Raw genomic sequence first — 27251 nt, 5'->3', positions numbered from 1 at the left:
CAACAAACATTAAAAAAATAAAAACTTCTGTGTTTACAGCAGCATTATTAATAGCTAAAAAGTGGAAACAGCCCAAATGGCCATCAAAAGATGAATACAGGGTCACCTAGGTGGCTCAGTTAGTTAAGCATCCAACTATGGTTCAAGTCATGGTCTCATAGCTTGTGGGTTCAAGCCCCGCATTAGGCTCTGTGCTGACAGCTTAGAGCCTGGAGCCTGCTTTGGATTCTGGGTCTACCTCTCTCTCTCTGTCCCTGCCCTACTCACGCTCTTTCTCTCTCAAAAATAAACATTTAAAAAAAGACGAAGGAAAAAATTGTTGCAAATTCATATTATGGACTATTATTCAGACATAAACAGTAATTAAATACAACACGTGCTACAACATGGATGAACCTTAAGAAGATTATGCTAAATAGAAAAAGGCAGACAAACCCACATTCTGTGATTGTATTTATATGAAATGTCCAGAATAGGCAAATTCAGAGAGACAGAAAGCAGATTAGTATGTAGCTAGGGGCTGGGGGTAGGTGGGATGGGGAGGGACTATTAACTGGTATCAAGTTTTGGGGGAAGAGGATAGAAATATCCTGGAATTAGATGGTAATGATGACTGCAGAACCTTCTGGGTGTGCTGTAAATCAATAAACCATACACTTTAAAACCTTGAATTTCGGGGCACCTGGGTGACTCAGTCAGTTAAACATCCAACTTAAGCTCAGGTCGCGATCTCACAGCTCCTAAGTACAAGCTCCACGTCATGCTGTGCTGACAGCTCAAAGTCCGAAGCCAGATTTGGGGTGTCTCCCTCCCTCTTGGCCCCTCCCCCACTCACATTCTCTCTCAAAAATAATTAAGACGTAGTTCATGGAATGAATTTATCATTTCATTTTGCCACAGGGACTTAAGTTGGTTCTCTTTCTAGAGGGTTGCTATCCTACAATCTCAGAGGTATTTGCCAAAAGCAAGAAGCCATGGAAAAAAATATGCCAAGTTTGGGGCACCTGGGGCTCAATTAGCTAAGCATCTGACTCTTGGTTTCGGCTCAGGTCAGGGTTCAGGAGTTTGAGTCCCACAGGGGGCTCCGCACTGACAATGCAGAGCCTGCTTGGGATTCTCTCTCTACCCGCCCGCCCCCCCCGCCCCCGCACTGCTTGTCCTCTCAAAATGAAAACTTAAAAAAATACATATATATCAAGTTTTTCACTTTTGTGCATTCCCATCTCCACTGCCATAATCCAGGTCAGCGTCATCTCTTAGGCCATGACATTTCTCAGGAGGCCATGACAATAGCCTCCTAAAACTTAAAAGTTCTCCTTCCTTCAGAGTAGTTTCTGCCTAACCACCCCACGTATAACATTTAGAGTGGTGTTTAAAAAAAAAAAAAAAAGAATCCAGGGCACTGGGTGGCATAGTCAGTCGAGCATCTGACTTCAGCTTAAGTCATGATCTCATGTTTCGGGAGTTTGAGCCCATCAGGGGGCTCTGTGCTATAGGTTTAAGAGCCCACTTCAGCCCCTCTGGAGTCTGCAGAGTCCCAGAGTCTCCCTCTCTCTTTACCCCTCCCTCATTCTCCCCCCATTCTCCCTCTCTTCCTCTCAAAAATAAACATGTTATGGGATGCCTGGATGGCTCAGTCGGTTAAGCGTCCGACTTCAGCTCAGGTCCTTATCTCACGGTTCGTGGGTTCAAGCCCCGTGTCGGGCTCTGTGCTGACAGCTCAGAGCCTGGAGCCTGCTTCGGATTCTGTCTGTCTGTCTGTCTGTCTCTCTCTCTCTCTCTCTCTCTGAGATGAATGAATAAAAATTAAAAAAATAAAAATAAACATGTTAAAAAAAATTTTTTAAGATTATTTGGAGAAAAAAAAAGTGAGTCCAACCATTTCTGGTTTCTGATTTAACATTCTCTGTGCCCTCCTAGTCAGTCCCCTTGTGCTGCCAACAGGCCTTGAATCCACCATCTCCTCTTCTCTTGCTCCACTTTGGAATTCCGGCCTCCCCTTTTCCTTTCCCACTTTCCAGTCACACCCCGTTCTTTCTGTTCTTCAAACAGTATTTTGCTCTGTCTGGAGGCTCTGTCTTTCCCCACTGTGATATCATCTCCGTGAGGACAAGTGTTTTGTTTACCACTATTGCAACTGGATGGTTCACTCGGTTAAGCATCCAACTTCTGCTCACGTCAAGATCCCACGGTCTGTCACTTTAAGCTCCCCGTCGGGGTCTGTGCTGATAATCCCCCACCTGGAGCCTGCCTCTAATTCTCTCTCTCTCTCTCTCTCTCTGCCCCTCCCTCCCTTGCACTGTCTCTCTCAAAAATAAGTATTAAAAAAAAAAAAGTAATAAATCAAAGCACCAGCATCTAGAATCTGACCTATTCCATCAAAAAAAAAAAAAAAAAGTACCCTAGTTGTGATAATATGCTACAGTTTTCTAAGATAAGATTACTAGGGGCGCCTGGGTGGCTTAGTCGGTTGAGCGTCCGACTTTCGCTTAGGTCATGATCTCGCGGTTCGTGGGTTCGAGCCCCGCGTCGGGCTCTGTGCTGACTGCCAGCTCAGAGCCTGGGGCCTGTTTCAGTCTGTGACTCCCTCTCTCTCTGACCCTCCCCTGCTCACGCTGTCTCTCTCTCTCTCTCCTAGAAATAAATAGAACATTAAAAAAGATTACTGAAAAAAACTGGATTCAAGATTTAGGTGATCTCTCTGGTATTTTACAATTGCTTGTTAATCTACAATTACCTTAAAATAAAAAATAGGATTTAAAAAATTCTAATCTAAAGATTATTCATTCAGCTTGCTCATGTAGTACCACGCAGGATGTATTCCTGCAAAGAATGTTCTGTGGTGACAAATGCTCAGTGATGGAATTTAGGGTCATCAAGGAAGTCTCCATTTCCGGTACGTGATATATTTTTCCTGCAGATGAGAACATCAACCTCTGTTCTTAACCACACCGCACCTGGCCCATAGTCGGTGTTCAATAAATATTTATTCAATGAGCTATTTCCGAGAAAGCCAAAATGACCCAAGCACAGGCCGTGAACTCCTAACACTGGCCGCCATCACATTCCAACATGGAAAGACACCAGCACCAACGACAGGTCTATAAAGGACGCTCAATTGTACACGTCGCACTTAAGCAAGACAACGCCCAAAATGCAGGACCCTTACCCACATATATTTAGTTACCTAATTCTTCCATACAAATTGCATCACACACTAAAGTCAGACAAAGCAATACTGTCAAGCCATGTAAAAAATCCTTTAGGTGATTATTATTAATAGCCCCAGTCTAACCTTAAATCAAGGACCTTTCCTAACATTAACTAGAACATTTGGGAAAGACAAGTGCACCACGAAGTTATTCAACACAAACAGAGGACCTACTTTACTTGTCAATTCTGGTCAAGGATGAGGGGTCTTCATCTCCTGATTGTGTTGATTTTTGCCTTCTCTTTAGAGAACAGTTAATGGGCAAAACACCGCACCTTTCTATCAAACCAGTCAGCCTATCTATATACTTAGATGTTTGGGGGACTACCATCCTTTAAGAGAGTATTTTAAGGGCTTGGGGACACCTGGGTGGCTCGGCCAGTTGGGCTTCTGACTTAGGCTCAGGTCATGGTCTCACAGTTCAGGAGTTTGAGCCTCACATAGGGCTCTGTCGGCAGCTCAAAGCCTGGAGCCTGCTTTGGATTCTGTGTCTCTGTCTCTTGGCCCCTCCCCCACTAGCCTTCTGTCTCTGGGTCTCTCTTGCTCTCATAAACAAACATTAAAAACATTAAAAAAATTTTTTTTTCCAACATTTAACATTTTAACATCTGCTCTGGGGAAGGGAAGAGAGGCAGACACAGAATCCCAAACAGACTGCAGGCTCAGAGCCCAACGTGGGGCTCAAACTCACAGACCACAAGATCATGAACTGAGCAGAAGTCGAATATTCTGACTGAGCCACCCAGGCACCCCAACATTAAAATTTTTTTTGAATTATTTTTACAGTTTTAATTCCACTTCACTCATTTTTTAACCTCTATTCTCAAAATTACAAATTAAAATTTATTAAATTTTTGTTATTAATCAAGTTCGGAGCATTTTTCTTTCATCACTTATGTAACCATGCCCACTTTCTCCTTTACCCCTGGACAGAGCAGCTTTATTTATTTATTTTTTTAAATTTATTTGTAGGAGAGAGAGAGAGAGAGACAGCGTGAGCAGGGGAGGGTCAGAGAGAGAGGGAGTCACAGACTAAAACAGCCTCCAGGCTCTGAACTGGCAGTCAGCACAGAGCCTGACACGGGGCTCGAACCCACGAACCGTGAGATCATGACCTAAGCGAAAGTCGGACGCTTAACCGACTAAGCCACCCAGGCGCCCCAGAGCAGCTTTATTTTTGCCCACACTGTCCAGACTGAGCTCTAAACCAAGTCCAGCAGCTGCTGCCCCTGAAACTGGTTGGTAAAAGACCAAGTATTCCATTTAACCCAGGAGATGATTTAAACCGATAAAGAGCAGGAAACTCAGAGCTGGAGGGAAAACCGGCCCCTGACATGCCCCATTGTCCCTGGGCATAGTGGGGCACCCATCACATTAGGTGACCCCGTATCTCATCTGGACTAAATACCAAAGCTGAAAGCACCCATTAAGACAGAGGTAGCCTCATCCTTGAATTTCCAGATTTCAATCACTGCTGTCCTTCCTCATTTGTTTTCTCTAGTGGCAGCTTTTGTAGGAGTAACCGAAGAAAAGCAGATTTCATATGGAGGCAGGTGCGAGACCAATATACCCTCCTCCATTGTGTAGAAGAGAATCTTTGAAGTTTAAATTTAGCAGATATATCGTCCCTTATTTTTAACACTGTCCTATGAATGGAGAAATTCGATTTACAAATAAAGCCTGAAAACAAACAACAAACAAACAGTTCTTCAAGTTATCCTTACTCAACTGTAGAATCAAAATACTACCCACAAGTCAACTGTTAATTGTTACTTTTAAGTAAGCTCTATGCTCAATGTGGGGCTTGAATTCCCATCCCGGAGATCAAGGGTCGCATGCTCATGCCTTCAACTCCCAGTGAGCCAGCCAGGTGTCCCACTAAGCCAACTTTAGAACTCACTCCAAGGATGAGCTATTTGCCTGCTCCTCATTTTGACACTGACCTTTATACTTAACTTCCAACGTAACTACCTCTTCTCTAAACCGTCACACTGCAGACCACATCCATACTCAATCATAGAACTAGGCGAAAAATTCAGTTTATAGGAATACTTGATACATATTTCATACAGACCATTTGAAAAGAGCAGGGTTTCAGGAGACTTACCTTCCAGTAAGTTCAGTTGCACATCACCTCCATTACTCAGGCCCTTTCCAGGCCACTTTTTTTTTCTCCCAATAATGACAAGGCATTAATGGGAGTAAAACCCTTGAAACACCATCTATCTCTTAGAGTGGCAGCCTCATTTATGAAAGAATAATGACTTCAAGTTAGACAAGATGGCAAAGTTATTTGGAAACTGGGCAATCTATAACTTCTCCCTTTTTAGTCTTTTTTTTAATGTTTTTGAGAGAGAGAGAGAGAGAGAGAGAGAGCGAGCACACGTAGGAGAGAGGAGCAGAGAGAGAGAGGGAGACACAGAATCTGAAGCAACCAACCGACTGACCCACCCAGATGTCCCCAGTCTGCTTCTTAAAGTTTTTGATTAAAGAAAATTTTTAATGTTTTTCAGAGGAAGAAATCTTTAGCAAGAGCATTTATGTGCATATGTATGTCACTATGTGCAGGATTGTGACATGTATGCACAATAGCACACTAGGAAACCGTGGAAAATGAATATAACCATTCTATTCCGAATCACATCAAGAAGAATGCTTAGAATCTAACCACAGGGGTTCCCCGGGTGGCTGAGTCGGTTAAGTGACTGACTTCGGCTCAGGTCATGGTCTCACTTTGCTGTCAGTGCAAAACCTGCTTCAGATCCTCTGTCTCCCCCTTCCCCTACCCTCTGTGCTCACCCGCTCTCCCCCTCAATAAGTAAATAAATAAAACAAAGAAGGATTTTACTGTAACAATTTCAAAACTTACACTCTCCAAGTACAGAAAGACCCAAATCAAAGCCAACACCTCCCATGCTCATGCATTACAAGACTTAACATCAGTAAGATGTCAATACTCCTCAAACTCATCTATAGATTCCACACAACCCCTATCAAAATCTCAGCTGGCTTCCTTCGACACTAACCACTAAGAAGAGATGATCTCTAAGAATGTGAGTACATCTTGCATTTAGGAGTTACTTTGGTTTGTCAATTACGGGGTTAGAAACGCTGAAACTAAGGTTACTCTATCAGCCCTCACTCTGGATCTCCAGGGCTCCCTCAAAGTAGATTTATTGAAAACCCACATGTAAGCCCTCATATCCAAACAAGGCCTGCTCTGTAACATAACCTCATCACTGCCGGGTTAGTTTAGTGGCAGAAGTCCCAGATCCACCTGGAAAAAATCTGTGGGGGAGGAGAGTACAGGAAAAAAAAAAAAAAAAAAAAAAAAAAAAAAAAAAAAAAAAAAAAAAAAAAAAAAAAAAAAAAAAAAAAAAAGAAAAAACACCCCTTGACTTCCTTCCATACAGAGATTTTGAGTCTATAGAGGAAAAGCTAGTTTAAAATCTTTACATTTTCTTATAAATATCTGCAAGGCAATTTCCTTTAAATAAATGGGACAAATGGTACACTGTTTGGTGTGAATCACCCTATTTATATATGCCAACTAATGAGCAGAATCAGCAGACTGTGCACCTCTCACGCTAATCCAACAGCCTTGAGTTATGTGCTTACTCTCTAATCCCAGTCAATGTCACCGCACCGGGTTTTAGGTAGATAGATACGCTAGCCTCTTTTGCTCTGAAAAAGATAAAAGTGAAGACTAGCTTGGAGATCCACTTCTGCTGCCCCAATAGCTATTTAAAAGAAAACCTTAAAAACCAGAACAACAACAAAAACCAAGCACACACACCCAGAGAATTTATGCCACTTACAGGGATTTATTCTTCCATTCAATACAACTACGGCGCTCGGAACGGTCTCTGTAGAGCCGCAGTTCCATCCAAGATTTAAGGTTCTTTTCTTACATCCAAAACAAGATTCCAATGTAAAGGGGAAAAAAAAATCGTTGAGGAGAAAAATTTAGAGCCCCCCAAGTTAACTGCATTTCATTTACACCTAGACATTCAAGGGGCAGATGTTACCACTTTCCCAGCAAGATGCCACAGAATGTGCTCATTTACACGGGCTCCCCCTTACACGGAACTTTCTCCTGAAGGCACAGATAGGTGCGCGGCAGTTCCTTTGCCGAAGAGGCTCAAGGCTTTAGTTTCTAGAACCCGGTGTCAGCGACAGGTGCACTTAGTGGCGATCATATCCTCATATTCTTTGTAAGCGATCGAGCCGTCCGGCTCGATGGTCAGAACGCTGAGTGGGCTGTACTTGGCAGGCACGCAGGAGGGTCTCGGCACGGAGGAGTCGAGCTTCTCGTGGATGATATTCTGCACCAGGGTGTGAACTGGCGAGCCGTACCGATGTCCAACTGCCCTTGGACAGTCCCCTTTACAGTATCGAGGGTTGTATCTGTGCGGGGCCACGATCCAGTTGTCCCACTTCAGCTGACTAAAGCTAAGTCTAAAGTCATGGAGCTCACACTCGTTTTGGGGAAAAAGAAACCGTTTGAAGTATTCGCTCAGATTCAAAGGAGCTGGAACCAGAGGCTTGGGCAATTCCAAGCCGATAGTTTCCCGACCTCTCCGATGATGGGAAGGTCTTACCCCCTCAGCCGGCTTTTCTCCCTGGGGACAGGCAGACAGCCCTCTCTTGGGGCCAGCATTCGGAGAAGGCCTCCTTTTACAGTGAAGGGAATACCACCTGTGATGAGCCTGGGCACTCGTGTCGTTCAGATATAGAAGCAGTGAGGGGGGCACCAGAAGAGTCACATTAAGTGGACTGTCCCGTGCTGAAGGGGGCTGCGGCTGGTCTTTCACGCACGTCAGATTTACAGACATGTGAACGCTTCTCTTGTTGGAGGCCACTAGAGGCTGAAGAGGGGCAGTCACATCCACCTCAATCCATTTGTATTTCTTTGGAAATTCCAACTGGGAGGTCAACGTAAATGAGGACGGAGCTCTACGGGGGTTCCGGGTAGGAGACCCGGGCTCTTCCATCACCAGGTTGCACACACATTTAACAGCAGCGGGAAAAGAAACGGAGTTGCTGAAGGTAAATAGCAAGACTGACTTGAGTAAGTGTTCCACGGCAGTAACATGATCCAGGTGAAAGAGCAGGTCCACAGAGGCACTGGTTCCTGAGAAGACAAACAACCCAATAGTGTAGTGCTTGAATACACAAACGTAATAGCAAGTCAAATCACAACATTAGTCCTGCATCGCGTGCTTTCTCCCTTCTCTTCCCCCTCTTCATCCAGCTTCAAGAAGTGAGGAAGCGGTGGTTACAGTGAAAATGCGCTTGAGCATTTCCGTAACTAACTGCCAGCAAATATAGCCGGGTACTTTATCACCAGAAAGTCAGAACAGCTTTGGTGGTGAATGGAAACAACAATCGCTCCGTTTCCTAAGCTCACTAATTTGCTTCAAACATATAGAAGCCAATAAATACTCCGTTTCTCTTGGAAAGGAAAGCGTCTAAAGAGAAGGAGGTCATAAAAACACCCAGCTTATTAAAAACACTTATATGCCCCAAGAATAGGGTCAATAAAGAAAAGCTATTTATCTAATTTGGAACAGTTGAAATTGATAATAGAGGCTCTAAAAGCACTACAGTAAGACATCAGGAAGAAGGAAAGGTTTTAAAGGGCCCTACGTGGCTTGTTGTGTTAGCACCATTCGTGGTCATGAGGTAGTGAATACAGGGTTGTTTTTTTGGGGTTTTGTTTTTTAAAAGCACTGCTCCTTTCTCACACACGATACCAAGGTGCTGAGTCAGACTGTTGACTAACACTTGGCTCTTGTGAGGACCTACGTTCCCAGTGAGGACTTAAACTTTCCTCTCAGAGGAACAGACAGGAGGAAAACATCCTAATTAACACAGTAAACCAAGAGCTAGGAGAGGTTTTAGACACCATCTACCAGGTCAGCACTGGCGGAATGGGAACAACGAACAAATACAGGTCAAGATACCTGGTTTCCAGTCTTGATTTTGTGACCTTGGACAAAATGGCCATCCCCAGCAAAACATTCCTCAGTCTTTAGAGCTAGTAAGTCTCTTCCGGCTCTCAAGATCTATCCTATGGGACCCCCACCCCCTTAATACATGAGGATATTAGAAACCGTAAGCTCAGGCACCAGAGTTGCTTGAACTTGGATACTGAATATCATGCAAAGTAAACTGCAATTCAAGGAACAAGTCCCATCTCCTTTAACTGAATTGCAGACTAATTTGTCATCTTCCCACCACCCATTAACCAATCCACTCCTACACACCTGTCACCTGGTCCCCAGGAGCCTGCTCGTGCTGGGCACAGGATGTGAAGAGCCGAACAGTGTTGTAGAGAGGACTTCGGTTGGATTTAGGAATCCCCTCCTTGGTAGCATAGGACTTATAAAGTCTCTTCATGTAACGCAAAGCTGTGGAGTCTGGCTGCTGCCTAGGGGCACCACCTTGCCCTTTATACAGAACCTTGAAGAGAGGGGGAAGGAAGCCAGGGCTGTCTTTTTTATCTAGAGGCTTCACCATGGACCAAGGCTCAGCCTCAGCTTCCCACTCAGCACCAGCTGCAATCTGAACTTCTCCTCTAGAAGCCTGAGAACAAAGGCTAATAGGAGAACACAGCCAGGAAAAGCAGAAAAACCAAAGGAAGAAGTTGCTGAGAAGCGCCATGGCTTGGAAGAACTAGCAAGGGATACATTTCCCCATACCAGCCTTCTACCTAAAAGCCAGGAAGAGCGTAGGTCGGTCTCTTAAATAAATTTTAGGTGTGTGGGTGGATAGGCTCACTTCGCCAATCAGACCTCAAGGATGCCTACCTGAAGATAATTTTTATCAGCTGTGTATCAAACAGCCAATAACATCCTGTTTATCCAATTTGTCCTCATTAGATACGGATGTATCTGGCTTTTTAGCTTTCCTCTCCCTTCTTTTCTGGCGTTTATTTAAAACCTCTTAGGTTAGCATTACGCCAGTGGACTACCGATGCAAGCTGAAAGGTCCAGAGAAGTTGAGAAGTGACCTTAAAACCACGCCTTTCACGTTTTTTTAACTTTTATTTTTCAAAGAGAGAAAGCCAGATGGACAGATGGGTGGAGGGGCAGAGAGAGAGACACAAGATCCAAAGCACGCTCTGCATTGACAGCACAGAGCAGAAGCAGGGCTGCAACCCATAAACCATGAGATCATGACCTGAGCTGAAGTCCGACGCTTAACCGACTGAGCCACCTGGCGCCCCCAAACCACCCCTTTTTTGAGACTAGGATTCTTAAAATGTTCCTGAGGAGCTTGCTGAAACTTCCAAAGCACGGGGAAAAGCTAATTATTCATGATGATACGAAAACCTGTGGTATGCAATTTATGGTATTGGGTTCACTCTTGCTCTCCCTTCCTCACCACCCCGCCCGCTTCCAGGTGCTTACAATGATTGTTGATGTGGAGAGAAAAAACTCACAATTGGCATTGAAATCCCTGAGAACAGAGAACTGTTGGGTTTCCCAATCCTCTTAGGGAACTTGGTATACACTATGTAGTTGGAATGCTGCAACATGGTTTAAAATGGACACCACCTTTAACCTTGACTCATTTTAGGATATAGTATCTTGATTCTTTACTTTCATCTACACATTCATCTGTACATTATTTTGGTTGAAAGGTTTAGAGCTGTTTGCAGGTTGTTTTCTGTGAATTAATCAAATGGCGGTAGAATTTGCTAGGGTGTTGGTTCTTAATTGTTATGTAAGTACTTATGTTCTTGCCTTGGAGCTGAGACGAGGTGGGTGATGATGTTTTAGAGAAATGGGACAAAGGGAAGCCCATGAGCGGCTGAAATGAGGGCATGTCCAGGGCCACCCCTAAGGAGACCATGCTGGAAGGAAGTCAACCCACACTCGTTGTACAAGACAGAGAACCGGTCTGTGCAGTACCTAGGTTGACGAAACTGACCTTCAAATTTTATGTTTGCGTATTTTAAGTTCACTGCCTATGCCAAGGCTCCTCGACCCGTGGCTGGGAGGCAGGGTCGCATAAAACGCCTCAATTGTTGAATGGCAGCTCATTCCTACAACGCACAAGGCTGGCATTCCATGCACAAGCCGCCCTGCAACTTTCCGTAGAAAGCGCTTCCGGAGGGAGGCTGGCGGCTGTGGGGTAGTCTCCGTCCTCCTACCGCCACCAACAGCCAGTTATCCACCGCTTGCCCACTTCTGGAAGGCTCCCACAACCTGAGGAAACGTGTTTATTCTACCCCGGGAAAGTCTACGCCCTGCTAGCGCGTTCTCAGGCCGCGGCAGCCGAGAGAAGCCCCACATGCACGCCCCTGATCCTGGCACTGGGGTCTGAAAAGAACCGAACCCCTTTGTCGCCCGAACCGGAGCGCACAAAGTCGCGTGCGGCGGCCCAGCAAGGGTCTCTGGGCGCCTCCGCAGGCGCAGGACCCACAGGTCCTCGGCGCCCGGCCGGGACGCAGGCGGGGCCCTTTCTCTCCACATCTCGGCTCCCCTCGGCCCCGGACGCCGCACCGAGGAGCAGGGGGCTGAGGCGACATCCTCCGGCCGCACCGGTCGAGAACCCGGACTCCAGAGGCCGCCGCATGGTCCCGCCCACCCACGGGGCCACCCGACCAGGTCACTTCTCTGCAGAAGCGGGAGCAACGGTGCCTCCCCCTGGAGTCGGCAGGAAAATGGTATTTCCCGGAAGTGACTTCACGGGCTCCCGGAGCGGCTTCCACCTAGCGGAAGTGACGCCAAGGAGGTCGGTGCTTCCCGCGACTGTGGAGGGCGAGGTGACCCCCGCGCGGGAGTGAGGTCTGGTCGCGGGATCGTGGTGGCCCCTGGGAGGGTGGAGGCGCCGCCTGGGCCGGGAAGGACCTCTTGGGTGGATGCGTCCGTCCAGGGACTGAGGCAAGCGCCTGTCCCACCCCTCCGGTGTTGCAGGTGCCGCCGCGACCATGGGCCGTGAGTTTGGGAATCTGACACGGATGCGGCATGTGATCACCTACAGCTTGTCGCCCTTCGAGCAGCGCGCCTTCCCGCACTACTTCAGCAAGGGCATCCCCAACGTGCTGCGCCGCACGCGGGCGTGCATCCTTCGCGTTCTGCCGCGTGAGTGCCATGGCCGGGCAGGGGGGTTGGACTTCATCTCCCGCTAACAGCGGGGCCCTTCGGTGAGCACTGTCGGTCGGGCAGGCACTCTGCAACTTGAGACACGCCCGTTTTGTCGTTGTGTGTTCCTGAAAGCCCTTGCGCTAGTACAGTATCATCCTCCCGGCCTTCACCGATCAGCAAACTGAGTCACAGACAACTTAAACGACCCGACCAAGGTCACTTGGGTGATTCCAGGGCCTCCCTCTGAGGTCATCTTTACCCACTAAGTAGCGATGAACTTTTTGTGTTAAATCAGCACAGAGTGGTGAAAATTAGCACAACATTGTGAATTTGCTTAACACCCCAGAAGTGTACACTTAGGTGTTTATGTTGCATAGTTTATGTCAAGTGAATTATCGTTATCTCATTAAAATATATAAAATGTACAACAGGAGACAGGGAAAATTTGTCCCCAAATTTTCTTTTGGCCCTTTCTTTTGGTCGCCTGTAAGATGGGTGTGTGATGTAACCTTCCTTCATTATCTGGTTTAAAAGTGGCTTCTTGGAAACTAGAGACAGGAGGGCAGAACCTGCAGTGAGTCAGAAGACCGGGACCCCAGTGTCTTATGTGGGTGCACTGCTTACTCTCGCTTTTGACTTTTAAAGCATTTGTAGGGTTTTATCTTCTCTACACCTGGGGGACCCAGGAGTTTGAGAAATCCAAGAGGAAGAATCCAGCTGCTTATGAAAATGACCGTTGAGCCACCCATCAGGATAATGGTTCCCTGCTTCTGAAAGCCCTCCTCGGGGAGAGGAGTCTACACTGTAGTGTCTTGAAGACATAATAAACTTCATATGGACTGCACCGCTGTCATTTTGCATTTCTGTGAGCGACTTCTTGCTGTGACTGCTGATACTCAAGTTCATGAACTCCCTTCCTAGCAAGGCCTGAACAGTTTCACTGCTGAGTTTGGTCAAGGATCTGAGCTCAGTGCTTGTTTTGTAATCTTTGAGAAAGTAGCAGCAGCTGCTCCGTGAACTGTGGCTTGCCGGTGGTCTACTCCCCCAGTCACAGGACCGAGTCACTATTCCAATTACTGTGTGTCGGGTACTCAGCCCTTCACATAAGTGCCTTTAAACCTCACACCTTCCTTTTTTAAATTAAATACAATTATTGTACTCCTTCTGCAGATGAGAACACAGGCACAATGTAAGTAATTTGACTAAATGACACAGCTGATGAATGGTAGAGGCTGGCACACTAATGGTTCTAAAGCTCTGCTAGACTGCTTTTCCTCCAAAGACAGGCCTTCTGTAGCCTGAGGGGAAGTCAGCCAGGAAAGCAGGTGTTGAGGTCCCCCCTTGGCCCCTAGAGCTTGTGCCACCAAACTGCCTGTTTTTGTACCAGGTTGTTAATGGTTTTAATCACGTATGGCCCATAAAGCTTAAAATACTCTCTGGCCTTTTATTGAAAAGCTTACTCTTGTTCTAGAGCCTTTGAATTCTCTTTTTAGTAGAAAGGCCTCATTTTCCCTTCACCAGGAAATGGTAGAATTAGGTACAGCTCCACGTCTAGGAATTCCCTCACTTTTTTTTTTTGTTTTTTTATTTATTTCTAGGAGAGAGAGAGAGACAGCGTGAACAGGGGAGGGTCAGAGAGAGGGAGTCACAGACTGAAACAGGCTCCAGGCTCTGAGCTGGCAGTCAGCCCAGGGCCGGACGCAGGGCTCGAACCCACGGACCGCGAGATCATGACCTAAGCGAAAGTCGGACGCTTAACCGACTAAGCCACCCAGGCGCCCCAGAATTCCCTCACTTCTAAGGACACTTCCTGCTGTTTCCAGAGCAGCAACTTTCCCAGTGTAGTTCAGCTTCTGGCCCAGGCTGTATCTTCTTACTCTTTTTTTTCTTTTTTTTTAATGTTTTTTTTTTATTTATTTCTAGGAGAGAGAGACAGTGTGAGCAGGGGAGGGTCAGAGAGAGAGTCACAGACTGAAACAGACTCGAGGCTCTGAGCTGGCTGTCAGCACAGAGCCCGATGCGGGGCTCGAACCCACGAACCGCAAGATCATGACCTAAGCGAAAGTCGGACGCTTAACCGACTGAGCCACCCAGGCGCCCCTCTTTTTTTTCTTTTTAAACGTTTGTTTATTTTTGAGAAAGACCGAGTGTCAGTGGGGGACGGGCAGAGAGAGGGAGACACAGAATCCGAAGCAGACTCCAGGCCCCAGGCTGTCAGCCCGGAGCCTGGTGTGGGGCTTGAAATCATGACCTCCGATATCATGACCTGAGCCGAAGTCAGACACTTAACCAACTGAGCCACTCAGGCGCCCCTCTTTTATTCTAACGATTGTTATTGCCTTTTAGGAACCAAAATTAAAATACTTAGAAACAATGCTAAATTGGATTCTGAGGCAGGGTAAAGAGCCTCTGAGTTTGGTGAACTGGGGCCTCCATACCCTTTAACCTGTGTTTCTTCACTGTCTGAGACAGCAAGAAATCTGTATCCCGAGCTTTGAACTTTTCGCCAGTGAGATAATGTGTTAATATAAAGCCATAGGGTTGTGGTGAGTTGTGAGATGGGTAGGCATCCGGCAGGCTTAACAAAGGACAGCTGTGTGGTGAAAACTGCCTCCCCAGACGTGGTCCAGTTTTCTTGGGCTCTGTCCATATTTGTTCCCAGGACTGACTTGCTGCATATTTGGGTCCTAGACTCTTGAAAATCTGATGCAGCTGGGGACCTGAATGTGTAAATGTACCCATCCTTCACCTCATTTAGTTTCAACAGGTTCAGGCACCAGGGGAGGGCCACTCCCTTGACAGGCCAGTAATCGGTCCTTTTCCCTCTACCCCAAGCTTCCTTGGGGAGATGGCTACCCTCTCCAATCTTTCTGGCTCCATTTTACCCCAAGATGTTATTTCTTCCTGGTTCCTTGACTCTTTTAAAGATAACAGCTCAAAAGCAAACTTAACTCTTTCTTGGCCCAGACCAGGCCCCGAGTCTGGGCCTGAATCCCCTGGAATGCTCTGAAAAGACCCTTTTACTGAAGTTCTGTTTTTGAATAAAATTGTTAAAGGCTGCCAGAAGGCTGTCTCTCACCAAAGGGCTTCCTTCTTTAAGCTGGGGGCCATGGAGCCCTGTGTAGCGGGCGATGGGGATGGGGTGGGGGTGGGGATATGGTGGGTTACAGCTCGGTACTCCTGTATGTGATCTGGGATGAAGTTAGAGACCATTCTACCTGCAGAGATCTGTACAGAAAAGAATTTGGGTAGGGGCGCCTGGGTGGCCCAGTTGGTTGAGTGTCCAACTTTGGCTCAGGTCATGGTCTTGGCATTTAAAAAAATTTTTGTTTAAAAGAACTTGGATACATTTATTCGTTTTTGAGAGAGACACAGCATGAGGGGGGAGGGGCAGAGAGAGAGGGAGACAGAATCCTAAGCAGGCTCCAGGCTCTGAGCTGTCAGCACAGATGCCAGCGGGACTTGAACTCTTGAACGGCAAGATTGTGACCTGAGGCAAAGTCAGACTCTTAACTGACTGAGCCACACAGGCACCTCCTGAGTAAAGTCTCTTAAGAAAGGGACCACTGCTGTGGGCCTCAGTGCCTATAATCCATCCACTCGGAGCCTCCAGCCCCGGGTGTGGCTCCTTCCTCTGCTTCCAGGACACAACCCCTTACTCATCTAGCCCTTCTTTGCCTCAGCACTGCCCTGCCCCACAAGGGCTTTTATCTCTGCGCTGTAGGAGGTGGCGAAGTGAACTCTGATTTGCCAACAAGGTCCCCGAGATGCAGGCCTCCCGAGTGCAGGGCCAGAAGTCTGTGCCAATTCCAGCCAGCAAAAAAGCAAATACACTTTGACCCTCCATTGAAGTTTTACCTGGAAAAGTTTTTCCATTTAAGATTCTTCCATTTTTTATTAGACATGTCCTGCTCAGGGGCAGCAAAAAAGTCTCCAGTTACAGCCGAGCCCTGATGGTCTCCTCTCCATCTGGGATGTGTTTCAAACTGCTCACGTAGCTACACCCTCTTTCTTTCATCCTAGGCACTCACCTCAGCGGCACAAAATCCCTGGCAGTTGTCAGCAGACTTCCCAAGCCATAAGCTATCAAACAGGCTTCTCATTTTCTTCTTGTAAATTAATCACTTGAACTCCCCACAAATGTCCTTGGCTGAGAAGCCTCAGATCTCCTCCCACCGCACTGAGAGAACAAGAAACTGGAGCTCAGAGGGAAAGGACTGACGGCTGGTCCGTTAACCTAGACCCCCCGGCTCCTGCCTCCCAGCCGTTCTTTTCTCCTTATGGCTGAGGTTGCTAAAGGCTGCTTAGTCCTTTCTGCTGGAGGAAGGACTATGTCGTGTGCTTATTCGTTCAGCAAAACACTTGACCATACAGAGCCCGTTGATTTTTATTTATTAATTTCAGGAAGAGGCTTTCACAACTATTCAAGGGCTATGGGAATGGCTGTCGCTTCAGCGTAGTGCTGTCTGCATGCGGCTTTCCTTTTTTTTATATATATATATTTTTTTATTTATTTGTAGGAGAGAGAGAGAGACAGCGTGAGCAGGGGAGGGTCAGAGAGAGGGGGAGACACAGACTCTGAAATAGGCTCCAGGCTCTAAGCTGGCAGTCAGCACAGAGCCCGACGCGGGGCTCGAACCCACGAACCTCGAGATCATGACCTAAGCGAAAGGCGGGCGCTTAACGGACTAGGCCACCCAGGCGCCCCTGCCGCTTTCCTTTTAAAACTTTTATTTTTGCTCCACGCTGAACTTAAATGCAACTACAGAGGTAATGTAGACATATGTTGGAATACTTCTCCAAACAGGAGTTCCTTCCGTGGGCAGTAAACTGATGCGACTTTTCCCTTGGGAGGAGGGGTGGCATACAAGATCGAGGCTTGAACCCCAAAGGCTTCTGCAGTGTTGTCACACTCACGGTGATGAATGATGCTTTCTCTCCCCCCCCCCCCCCCCGGTGCACAATGGAGCCTCAGGCCCTTTCCTTGCCTGGGGAATTGGCTAGTTTGATTCTGCTTGGAGTGGGGGAAGGCAGATATGAAAGAGGAGGAGAAACCATCTTTGGAACTAGCAGTTTCAAAATCCCATTTGGCAGATCACGCCCTATTTAAGGGGAGGCTGGCACCGAGGCCACAAACCCAACTGTCTCTAGGACATCACGTTATTCAGTCTTTTGCTTATCTAATCAGATTTGTGTTCTTACCTAATGTTCACTAGGTGATCACATAGCTTCTTTCCCACTCCACAGATGTTCCTAGTTAAGCTCCTACCTGGAGTGATTCAAGATCCAAGCTTAGGCGTTAAGGGGAAGGAACAGAAACTAGACTGTTTCTCCAAGTTCCTAAAGTGCAAGCAGTGGGGTCTCCTTTGGGGCCCGGCTGTATGGTCTGTGGAGTCACACTCTGCTCCCCCGGTTCCAGCTCAGGTCCATCGTACCATCCTCTGCTCCCTCAACAAGAGGACTGGCGACCATGCTGTCCTACATCTCCTCCACTTAACCCTGCAGAACAGACAGCCTCAAATACCCAACCTGACGACACGGGCCTTGGAAAGAGGTTTTTAGGGAGATACCAAAGATTCCCGTTACATCTGTCCTGTTGGCTTATCCTTCCAGGTCATAGGAGGATCTGAAGTCCTATCAATCTTACTCATAAGTTACACCTTTGCCCCACTTTTATTAAAATGTCCACGTCATTTAAGGAGTACCTGTACACCTCATGACTGCGGTACACACGTTTTCTTGTTCCAGCAATCTGCAGCTGCTCCTGCTTAAGCTGATGGGTGTTTTGTGCTTTAGCGGTTTCTCAGCCCGAGGCCTGCTCACCTGGGGCTGCTAGAAGGCTCTTGCTTTGCAGATGGCCCCAGTCACCTACTGGGTGGAAAGCTGTAATTCAAGGATCGGTGTGATCTGTCACCACCATCAAGCAATCCCACCGACTTAGGAGCCTCTGCTGACAACCCGTTCACATTTTTAAAGATAAAACCACCTATACTCATTCACTCTGTTCAGCCATAGTTCAAGTAAGTCCCCTATCAGTCTTGATTGCCCCTCCCCTGGGAAGAGGCAGGTAGGCCAGACTTTGAACTTGCCACTGGGTCCATTCTTCTAGTGAGATGATCTGGAGCAGATAGACAGTCCATCTGTACGAAAGGGGGACCTGGGGGCACCGTTAGATCACACTTGCCGAAGCACCCTCCCAAAGAAGGGAGATAAGGGCCTTATCCAATTGCCTGCAACAGGAGATATTGGTGGTGCTTTTCCTAGACAAGGCCGAAAGGGGTCAACACTATTTCTGAAGACCTCATTATTAGAATTCTATTTTGATTAGAGTGATCTCACTGAGCTATTTTGGAATCAAAGTGTGGCTAGGTGCCTGGTTTCCCTCAGTGGCTTCACGTGGCATTCAGAGGGAAGGAGAGGGTGGTGCTTTCCGCAAAATGGGTAAAAAGGTCCAAGCCAGTAACAGAATCACTCAAAGTCCAAATGAGGGATCAGTAAATACAACGTGCCTGAAAGGCAGGCCTTGAGCACATTCCTCTGGTAGACATTAACTTATTAAATCGACCGTGATTGCAAATATAAACTTTGCTCCCATCTCAACTGGCAACCATAAAAGAGGCGACTTTCAGTCTTTATAAAAGGAAGTGGCAACTGCCCCTGGATTTCAGGCTCCAACAACCTCCCTCTGTCAAGAATGTGGCACCTCAAACTCTTTGCAGTGCTCATGATCTGCTTGCTGCTGCTGGACCAGGTGAGAAGTGGGTGTACAGGGACTGTGGTGTGGAGGGGAGAGGCGGAAGGGGGGAATTAGAAGCGGAACTTGAGAACCAGACTCAGCCCTGAGGAATAGTCCTTCTGCTCTGAGTCTACAGCATCCTGGCGGTGAGCATTCTCCCAAGGTGTGCAGAAAGGTGTCACCTCTTCCATACCTGAGCTTAACTGATCTTTGCCCTACAGGTGGGTGGCTCCCCCATACTGGAACTGAGTTCATCAAGGAGAAGGCCACGGAGAATGACCCCGTTCTGGAGAGGGGTTTCCCTCAGGCCCATCGGATCCTCTTGCCGAGACGATTCCGAGTGTATCACGAGGCTGTGCAGGTAACTCCAAAAACTCGGGAGAAGGTGCAGGGCAGATGAGCACACACACAGATCTAAGAACAGAGCTGCGAGAAGCGACTGCCCGGGCTGGAGCTGGGAGCTCCATGGATAATCCCTCAGGACTTGAGAACCAAGAACAGCTCCACAAGGTCAGCATCATAGGTGGTGCCTTTCCTTTGGGCAGTCTACCCCAAGGTGACACAGACCCAGCAAAGGAAGGGAGCGCAGGAGAGGCGGCTGTGGGCACTGCTAGACCTTGGTCTTAGAAAGCACCTTTTCTTTTCCCTTAGAAAAAGACGCTGTTCCCTCAGTGTGGCCCAGGAATGATGTACACACCAGGGGAGAAGAGGACAGCACTCACCTCCATCAATGCTCCGTTCTATGGAATATTGATTAACTGCATTTTGGCTGGAGACACTTACGTGAAGCAGTCTTGTGTTTTTAATATTTAAAGACAGATACATGCTTTAAACTGGTCTCCGTTTCTTCTTAGAATGTTATGTCGATAAGCTGAACTAAACTTGTCAGTTTAGAGTTTATTTTTCTATGTATACTATTAAATGTCTCAAATTGAAATTTTCGCAGTCTGGAATTCAAGCTTTTGAGGGGAAAAAGGATTCATTTTGTATGCTACAAAAAAACCCCCAGCATTGCCTAATAACAGACTTCTCAATCTGGAAAGTGCAGTGAAAGTGAACATGTAAGAAATAAAGAGCACAATGATAGGCTGCACGAGAGAAGTTTAGGAAGAGCCGTGTTATCGGCCTTGGCAGGTTCACGAGCGGTGGCCCTGGATCCTGGCCCTTTGCTCCAGGTCAGAACTCTTCAGCGAGGCCTCAGAGATCGGCAGTGTCGGCACTTGCTACCTGATGGTGGGCCCAAGTCTGGCCTAAGACTGAACAGGAGGCAGAACTGGAAGGAAAAACTCTAGTTTAATAAAACCACAAAAGCCCAGGCTCCCAAGAACAGCAGAAAAGACTCTTCTGAGTTCTGCTGGAGCAGGACGAACTATGATCTATGCAAAAGGACCCATGGCAGCAGGTTCAGGATTTCTGTCATCAGAAAAGGAGAGGCGGACTGGGGACCAGACTCTTCAAGCAGAGAAGCAGCAGACACTAAGATACAGAAGAGAAATTACATGAAAATGCAGAGTAAGAGCTGAAGAAGTTTAAAGAGCACAGTGTTTATAAACTTTAATACAGAAAATCTATTTGATATTTATTAAACTTAGTTTCTCCAGCTATGGTTTGGCATTATACAAAGCATCTTAATGACACAGTAGAGTTAAAAAGATCTTTACAAATTGAAATGTGATACCCTTGTCTCCAAATATTTTAATTGCCATAAATTTGTTTAAAAATACACATTAAACGCATGTTTGACACTCTAAACTTTCTATAATCTCAATACCACAAAATACATATAATATACTATACAGATGTGGAAAAATCTAGTTAGTATATAATACTTTGCTCACCATTAACAGCTTTATTATGTGAAATGCACATACTTAGAAATCCTAGCTTTTGAGCCCCAAAGTACCTCTGAAATTTTAATGTATTGCAACAAATAAAAATCACAGTATATAATTGAAATTTTGGTTGAAAATGTCAGATGCCTAAATATTTTGGATAAAAGAAATGTAAAACAAAGATCTGGATCATGTACAAAACAAAGGCATCCTATCAGACACTAACAGTACCTTTCTGCAAAATCAACAAGGCTTTTAATTTATCAGCGGCGTTCCTTCCCCTCCAAAACCCTCCCCAAATATCAAACCGTTATTCACCAAATAACTTTAATTTCAAATAAGATAAAAGGATTCAATAAATATATAAGCATTTCCATCCTCCATATACAAAATTTCTTAAAACCACTTAAAACGGAGGCTAGACAGAAATTTTCATAACCGTGCTAACCAACCTCACATCTGGTCCTCTAAGGTAGTGCCTTTCCAGGCACTGCCATTCGGGCCAGCTCTGTTGGTGAGCCCCGCCCCACCCCCCCAAACCCCAGTACTGTTGAACGCTCATGTCAATGATTTGCCAGGTGTGTGCATAAAGTTATAAAAAGGGGACATTTCTGGAACAGCAACAACAAACTCAACAATATGGATAACCATGGCATTGATTTGAAAGGCAGCATTTCCAAACATATTTTCCAGAGAGGAACATAGCCGGGAGAAAATTCCAGTGGTTAAAAGCTGAAAAGAAACCCCACGTGGAAGCAGTAACAGGTCAAAAACTGCATATTACTAGAATTTCTGGGTGGGTGCTTTTTTTTTCCATGCTCATTTAGAAAGCTTTTCTGTTTGTTTCTTTTTAAGAATGACAATTTCTGCTTAGCTGAGCAATGGTGGCACGGAGAGGTCAGTGCTGACATCCTGAAAGTCAACTTCATTATGTGATGATTATGGTAGGCTGCTATTTTAGGATGCTTACAGATCTGTAAGACTCAGTTTAGACTTAACTCTAATGCCATATTCTGTAACCAGATTCCACCAAAAAGAAGAGATGTAGGTATTTTTCCATCGCTTTTCTAGAGACAGTGACTTCTTTCTAATTAACCATACGGTTCAAGTGAACAGAATCGGCCTGGGCTTTACCTACTACTACTAACTTCCTTCTGTCACTTGCCAGCCTGGGTCTCGGGTCTTGGTGTCTAAGCTGAATTTCTCTATTACGGAGTACGTGAAAGACAAGTTCACAAAAAAACATGACCCACTTGGCCTCTTGTCACTACGTATTCCAAATAATTTGACACCTATCTCTATTTATTTTACTGAATAGCAACCTTAGATGTGCAATGTTTTTTATTATTGGGAAAAAAAGTCTGCCTCTCCAACATGTTAATACATGAAAATTGAAATGAAATGTGTGTTCCACATAACCAGGGAATAGGAGTTATAGGAGTCTACGTGAACGTGAAATGCTTTGCTTCCCGATTTACTTAGGTTAAAAAAAAAAATCATCACAATCTACCTAAAACAAGTCATTCCCATTAGATGTTCCTGGGACCCAGAGGCAAACTCCAATAATTCAAAATACATAATGAGGCCATTTCTTCAATTAGCAACTGGAAAATTAAAATCCTTCCCACCCTGTAAGAGCCCTATTATACTACAGAAGGGCTCAAATATATTCTCAAAGTTAATTTACTACAAATCATAGAATTAAGCTTTAACAATCTAAAAGGAATACACATTGCACCCTTGAACATTAATATTCAAGGTGTCAACAAGAAAGTGTCTTAGATCAATTTAATAAATAATGTGGAAATAGTTGCACTAAGCTAAAATACTAAACACACACATTTTTGACAAACTAATTTCATGTTTTCATACATACATACATATATATAAAGTGTGTATGTGTACATAATTTTAAAATCCAAAGCTGTGTACCTTCACACCTAGAAGAGTACACAGTGTACCTCTCCTGTGCACAATCAGGCATCGCCGACTGCAGCAACCACTCCCCGCTCTGAGACTCCAGAATGCTGCCAGCCTCCAGAACCAGAACCTTCTTGTAGAACAGGTGCCTTTTGCAGGCTCTTGCTTCACAATGCAAGCTCGCTCAGTGAATGTAATTCCCCAAAGTTTCTGTCATTAAGTACAAAATGATGCTTGTCTGATCTAGCTGCTTCAACCTTTCTTTAAGAAAAAGGAACAAACAACAATTAAAAACAACAACAACAGTGAATCTAATAAAGCCACAAGTGAACGCAAAGCGCAGCCCAGGTGCCTACGGGCCCACGGGTGTGAGAGCTACCCGGAGCACAGGCACGTGTGGGCGCACGTACACATTACACTGCTTTTATGCTGGCCAATCAAATTTGAGTGCTGGTCAAGCTTCTCCACTCTTCAGCAACTACAGCTGAAGACTGATCTGAAGTACTCATCTCTTATAAAGTAAGTTCTTGGTACTTGCCCGGGAAAAGGTGGCCCTGAGGCAAGAAATGGGCTGAATGCTTCCCAGCCAGACTGGCCCCAGACTGGACTGTGGAAGTTTGAATCACTTGGAGGAGAGTGCTCCCCACAGCCCTGCCCAGGCAGGGCCGGGCCAAACTACCATGTGACAACTTCATCCACTGTTCACTGGCTGCCTGTGAAGAGTCCAGTGGTATAGGCTGCTGCCTCCTGGCATACAAGTGTGGTCTTAAAGAGCAGTCAGCAGAGTTTTTTTTTAATAGTTGCTACTTCTGTAATTAACTATATATTAAGTACAAGTCTCAGATGAAGTAAGTTTTTAGCCACTTGTCAAATTCAGGTTTAAATGGTTAGAGAACAGTGAAGACACCTACTGAGGAAGGAGGAACGGTGGCCTATAAAGGAGTCCAAAGTCTATGCTGGAGTGGATGGAGACACAGACAACTTTGGAGGAGATGGACACAGAGGGAAGGGAGTGGTGTTTCCACAGACTATTACATTAAAAATTCAATAATTCAGGATATGATTTTGATCCACTGCCCATTACCACCTGGTTGGAAAATCGATCCATGACGAAAAGCTTAAAAAATTCATTCTCTTAAGAATGAACAGTTTTAGAGAGAGAATTAACTTAGAGCAGCACCGTAAAACATGCAGGAAACTATATTTTAACCAAAGATCAGTGTGACCCGAGAAATACTCCCGCTGCCTTTCAGGACACACAAGAGATTAGAACACACTGGAATACAGAGGTACCCTGCTGGCTGCTGTTGCTGAAAAGTATAAAAAGCTCAGAGGACACTTTGTCCATTTCTAAGACATCACTGCAAATTAAAGAATCGGAGTAAGAGCTATCAGAGAAGGACAGGACATACAACTACTTGCTTAACAGGGCTGAGTTTCTCAATAACTACCCTAGATCACTGAGAAGTCTTCCTCTTAAAGAAAACTGCTCCTAAAACATACTAAGATGAAGTTAGAAAGATCTCAGAGGCAATTTCTCTAAGGGAAAAAGGTTAAATTCAACAAAATTTCTAGATTCCAATCTTCAGTGACATGCAAAAACAACCTGAGGTACAAAACAGTTAAAACGCTCTGTACATTTGAAGCCACGGGACAATGAAGGTTCACTAGCTGCAGAAATGAGTGTAAAGAAGACTCAAACACAGAGGATTCACCGCACCACTGGGCTCGGGAGATTTTCCATCCCTTCTTTCCCGCTTCAAACCTTAGCAATCATCTCTAAAGAGAAGGGCAATCCTTTTTGCTGATTGGATGGATTCATTTTTGGAATGGGGAAAAGGATAAACTATTTTTTGAAGCAGCATCACCCAACAGGTTAGACAAAGTCATGTACCAAAGCTTTAGCTTTTCTGACATCACTCATCTTTATGTGACCCTAAAGGAAGATTAAAAGAAAAGAGAATTTAACATTATTACTGCTGAAGACCAACCACGTGGGTGATCTGGTCCTAGTGTAAAACTTCATCTGTAAACAATCCATAAAGATTTCATTCAAAGGTAAGATTTAAGGCACACCAGACATGATAGGGGCACACGATAGGGGCATGACAGACGGTACGTTTCTCACTTTTGACGCCTACATGCACCTCACAGGGAAAGGTACTGTGATACACAACTCTAACAGACCTGGCTTCTGAAGCTCTACCCCTGCTTCCCTCCCCTTCCCAAGAGAGCTAACATTGAACCAAATTAGATACTTTTCTAGTGTGAATTTTCTGATCCCATTGGAAACACAAGTCATTGGTGAGGGGGCCCTCATAATACAAAGGGAGTCAATACAAGACAAGTTTAAAAGGAGAATGTCATCTCTACCTCAGGCATCATAACTGCACTTTGTATGGCAAAAGCACACACAGCAAAGCTCCGGCCCACTCCTGCATCAGTCACTGCGTGCTCCCGTGAGAGCCCCACAATCTAGTGTGGCAGAAACATTTTACAAGTAAGAATTCTGAAGAGAGATTTAACCCTTCAGACATCCTCACCGAAAGAGACCTAGGCAGCAATCCCCGGGAGCTAGATCATCGTTTGTTCCTCAAACTAGCTCTGTTTCGATTAACAGTCAAATTATTAGCAACAAAAAAGAACACATGGTTTTAGCAAAATCCATGAAGTTCAAGATTGTCTTTTGTGACACCCTTCACACGATATCCATCTCCTAGAAAGTTTGCCTGCCCTCTTTTGTAATGCATTAAATGCAAGCTATAGTCACCTTATGATTGCTATAGTGTTATTCACACACATTCACAGTTCCTGAAGTAATGCATACCGAATCAGACACATTTCATCTTCTCTCTGGAGAATGTCATCTTCTCATAGTTAAATGATTTTCATGTGTAGAAGAATATCCTTAATACTAAGTATAAGTTCTGCAATAAAATTGTAGTTAAGATTTAAAATAATATCAGGTAGTAGGTACAGAAAGAACATGTCCACATTTTAGATGAACCAACTCTAACTCTTAGAAGAGCTACCACAAAAAGACATTAGGTAACAAAGCTCCCAAAAGTATATAAATAAAAATGCCTACATTAAATTTATGCTAAATTTTTAACAGAGTGAATTCATAGGCAGAAATAACTAAGTTTTACACTAGCCCCAATCTGGGAACTTAAAAAAAATTAAAATAAATAGAATTTCAATTGATTAGTTATGAATTGCAACTGGACTTTCAATCTTATTACAGATCACCGAAACTGTCCTAGCAATGTGCTGCAGACTTAAAAACATTTAAATAATTTTTCATATTGGGAATATTAAAGGGGTCAACTGACATCATGGCTTTGGGTTATAAATAACAACACATGAACCGGGGAGGAAAAAACCATTCCTCATTCTTAGTGTCGACTAGGTGGCATGTTATGGCAGTTTTCCTTCGTGATGTGACACAGTGTTGTGGAGAAAATCAGAGGCAACGAGAATGTGTTCAGTTCAAGATATCAACTTGGCATCTTGGCGAAGCCAGTGCAGTCCCTGCCGGGTGTATCGAACCAGGTCTGTCATGATGCTCGCATTAAAGATGAGAGGGCCCATTACTTTATCCAGTTCAGCAAAGAATTCTAGAAAACCAAAAACAGTCATTCAATGATACACACACTCTCCTGAATCATTGCTTTAAAAGTTTGAATCTAGACTATAAAGCAGTATTCATATGAAGTCAAAACATGATCCCCTTCTGCACTAAAATGATGACTATTCACATTTTAGAACAAACCATCCCATAGTCTCAGTCTTTCAAGTTATATTATTTTCCCTAAGTCATGAAATGATTCACAGAACTGTATGCTTAGGAATTAAGTGTTAGACTTAAAAGCAGAATTCCACTAATGGATATTATTAATTGCTAATTTGCAGTATACATTACTAAAATGGAGACCTAGTGCTACAATGTACTCAGAACGGTCTCTATTTATCGTTTTTGTATAAGAAGAAAGTGGTGCAAAAAAGGACGATGTTTATGCATGTTTCCCCAAAAGAGCTCCTCTGAGGTCAGACATTCAGGACAGCCTGTATCCAAACTTTCTGCTACAATCACATACCCTGCAACACTGATAAACTAAATCCCATGTTTCAGACAGTATGGTTTAAAAACATAAGGGATAAGGGCACCTGGGTGGCTCAGCTGGCTGAGCATCCAACTTCAGCTCAAGTCATGATCTCACAGTTCAGAGTTCGAGTCCCACAGCAGGCTCCGTGTTGACAGCTCGGAGCCTGGAGCTTGCTTCAAATTCTGTAATTCCCTCTCTCTGTCCCTCCCCTATTCATGTGCTCTCTCTCTCTCCAAAATAAATAAACATTAAAAAAAAAAAAAGTAAGAGATGGAAATGAAAAGATTCTTCCTATGTGAACAAATACATGTTGATATGCATGTGAGGTGGGTGCAGAGGAGGAGGGAA

The 27251-nt window shown here is 45.1% G+C and overlaps 4 protein-coding genes across 7 annotated transcripts in view; 2 read left to right on the top strand and 2 right to left on the bottom strand.

Annotated features, from left to right (window-relative positions):
- Window positions 1-7046: 7046 nt before the first annotated feature.
- GDF9 (growth differentiation factor 9) lies at window positions 7047-11453 on the bottom strand. 2 transcript variants are annotated; one of them, XM_039221388.1, is made up of 3 exons: window positions 11131-11453; window positions 9481-9676; window positions 7047-8345 (listed from the first exon to the last, which is right to left on the bottom strand). In XM_039221388.1, the coding sequence occupies exons 2-3, from the start codon at window positions 9611-9613 to the stop codon at window positions 7381-7383; spliced, it is 1098 nt and encodes a 365-aa protein (XP_039077319.1). In that variant the 5' UTR covers window positions 9614-9676; window positions 11131-11453; the 3' UTR covers window positions 7047-7380. The 2 variants fall into 2 exon arrangements, with proteins under 2 accessions (XP_039077319.1, XP_039077318.1); XM_039221387.1 differs by lacking the exon at window positions 11131-11453 and having other exon boundaries at window positions 9481-9877.
- A 465-nt stretch (window positions 11454-11918) lies between these two features.
- Window positions 11919-13153, top strand: LOC120223327 (cytochrome b-c1 complex subunit 8). Its single transcript, XM_039221389.1, has 3 exons — window positions 11919-12009; window positions 12139-12306; window positions 12955-13153. Exons 2-3 carry the CDS (start codon window positions 12153-12155, stop codon window positions 13047-13049), a joined length of 249 nt encoding a protein of 82 aa, XP_039077320.1. The 5' UTR covers window positions 11919-12009; window positions 12139-12152; the 3' UTR covers window positions 13050-13153.
- A 3854-nt stretch (window positions 13154-17007) lies between these two features.
- On the top strand, window positions 17008-19912 carry LEAP2 (liver enriched antimicrobial peptide 2). Of its 2 annotated transcripts, none has more exons than XM_039221382.1 (5): window positions 17008-17079; window positions 18106-18329; window positions 18926-19060; window positions 19267-19406; window positions 19697-19912. In XM_039221382.1, the coding sequence occupies exons 3-5, from the start codon at window positions 19004-19006 to the stop codon at window positions 19731-19733; spliced, it is 234 nt and encodes a 77-aa protein (XP_039077313.1). In that variant the 5' UTR covers window positions 17008-17079; window positions 18106-18329; window positions 18926-19003; the 3' UTR covers window positions 19734-19912. The 2 variants fall into 2 exon arrangements, with proteins under 2 accessions (XP_039077313.1, XP_039077312.1); XM_039221381.1 differs by having other exon boundaries at window positions 18058-18329.
- A 407-nt stretch (window positions 19913-20319) lies between these two features.
- The window catches only part of AFF4 (AF4/FMR2 family member 4), a 96420-nt gene continuing 89488 nt past the window's right edge, over window positions 20320-27251 (bottom strand). Inside the window, exons 21-22 of one of the 2 annotated variants that reach the window (XR_005526264.1) lie at window positions 25625-26414; window positions 20320-23058 (exon numbers count right to left, since the gene is read on the bottom strand). Coding sequence is in view for 1 of the 2 variants with exons in the window: in XM_039221380.1 (XP_039077311.1) it covers window positions 26287-26414 (128 nt within the window). In the remaining variant the exon portion in view is untranslated. Of the gene's footprint in view, window positions 26415-27251 lie in introns of both variants that reach the window. The other variant, XM_039221380.1, reaches the window with a different exon arrangement.

This window comes from Hyaena hyaena, unplaced genomic scaffold, assembly GCF_003009895.1.
Source record: "Hyaena hyaena isolate Hyena2069 unplaced genomic scaffold, ASM300989v1 scaffold_978, whole genome shotgun sequence".
Classification (NCBI taxonomy): Eukaryota; Metazoa; Chordata; class Mammalia; order Carnivora; family Hyaenidae; genus Hyaena; species Hyaena hyaena.
The sequence above is the reverse complement of the archived record's forward strand: the minus strand, read 5'-3'. Positions and strand labels throughout refer to the sequence as shown.

Excerpts from the sequence above, each read along its gene's own strand:
- GDF9 (XM_039221387.1), bottom strand. The coding sequence starts at position 9,877 with ATGGCGCTTCTCAGCAACTTCTTCCTTTGGTTTTTCTGCTTTTCCTGG. Across the intron at positions 8,346-9,480 it reads TCCTGGGGACCAGGTGACAG|GAACCAGTGCCTCTGTGGAC; the intron begins GTGTGTAGGAGT and ends TTGTCTTCTCAG.
- LOC120223327 (XM_039221389.1), top strand. The coding sequence starts at position 12,153 with ATGGGCCGTGAGTTTGGGAATCTGACACGGATGCGGCATGTGATCACC. Across the intron at positions 12,307-12,954 it reads CATCCTTCGCGTTCTGCCGC|CATTTGTAGGGTTTTATCTT; the intron begins GTGAGTGCCATG and ends TGACTTTTAAAG.
- LEAP2 (XM_039221382.1), top strand. The coding sequence starts at position 19,004 with ATGTGGCACCTCAAACTCTTTGCAGTGCTCATGATCTGCTTGCTGCTG. Across the intron at positions 19,061-19,266 it reads GCTTGCTGCTGCTGGACCAG|GTGGGTGGCTCCCCCATACT; the intron begins GTGAGAAGTGGG and ends TTTGCCCTACAG. Across the intron at positions 19,407-19,696 it reads TGTATCACGAGGCTGTGCAG|AAAAAGACGCTGTTCCCTCA; the intron begins GTAACTCCAAAA and ends CTTTTCCCTTAG.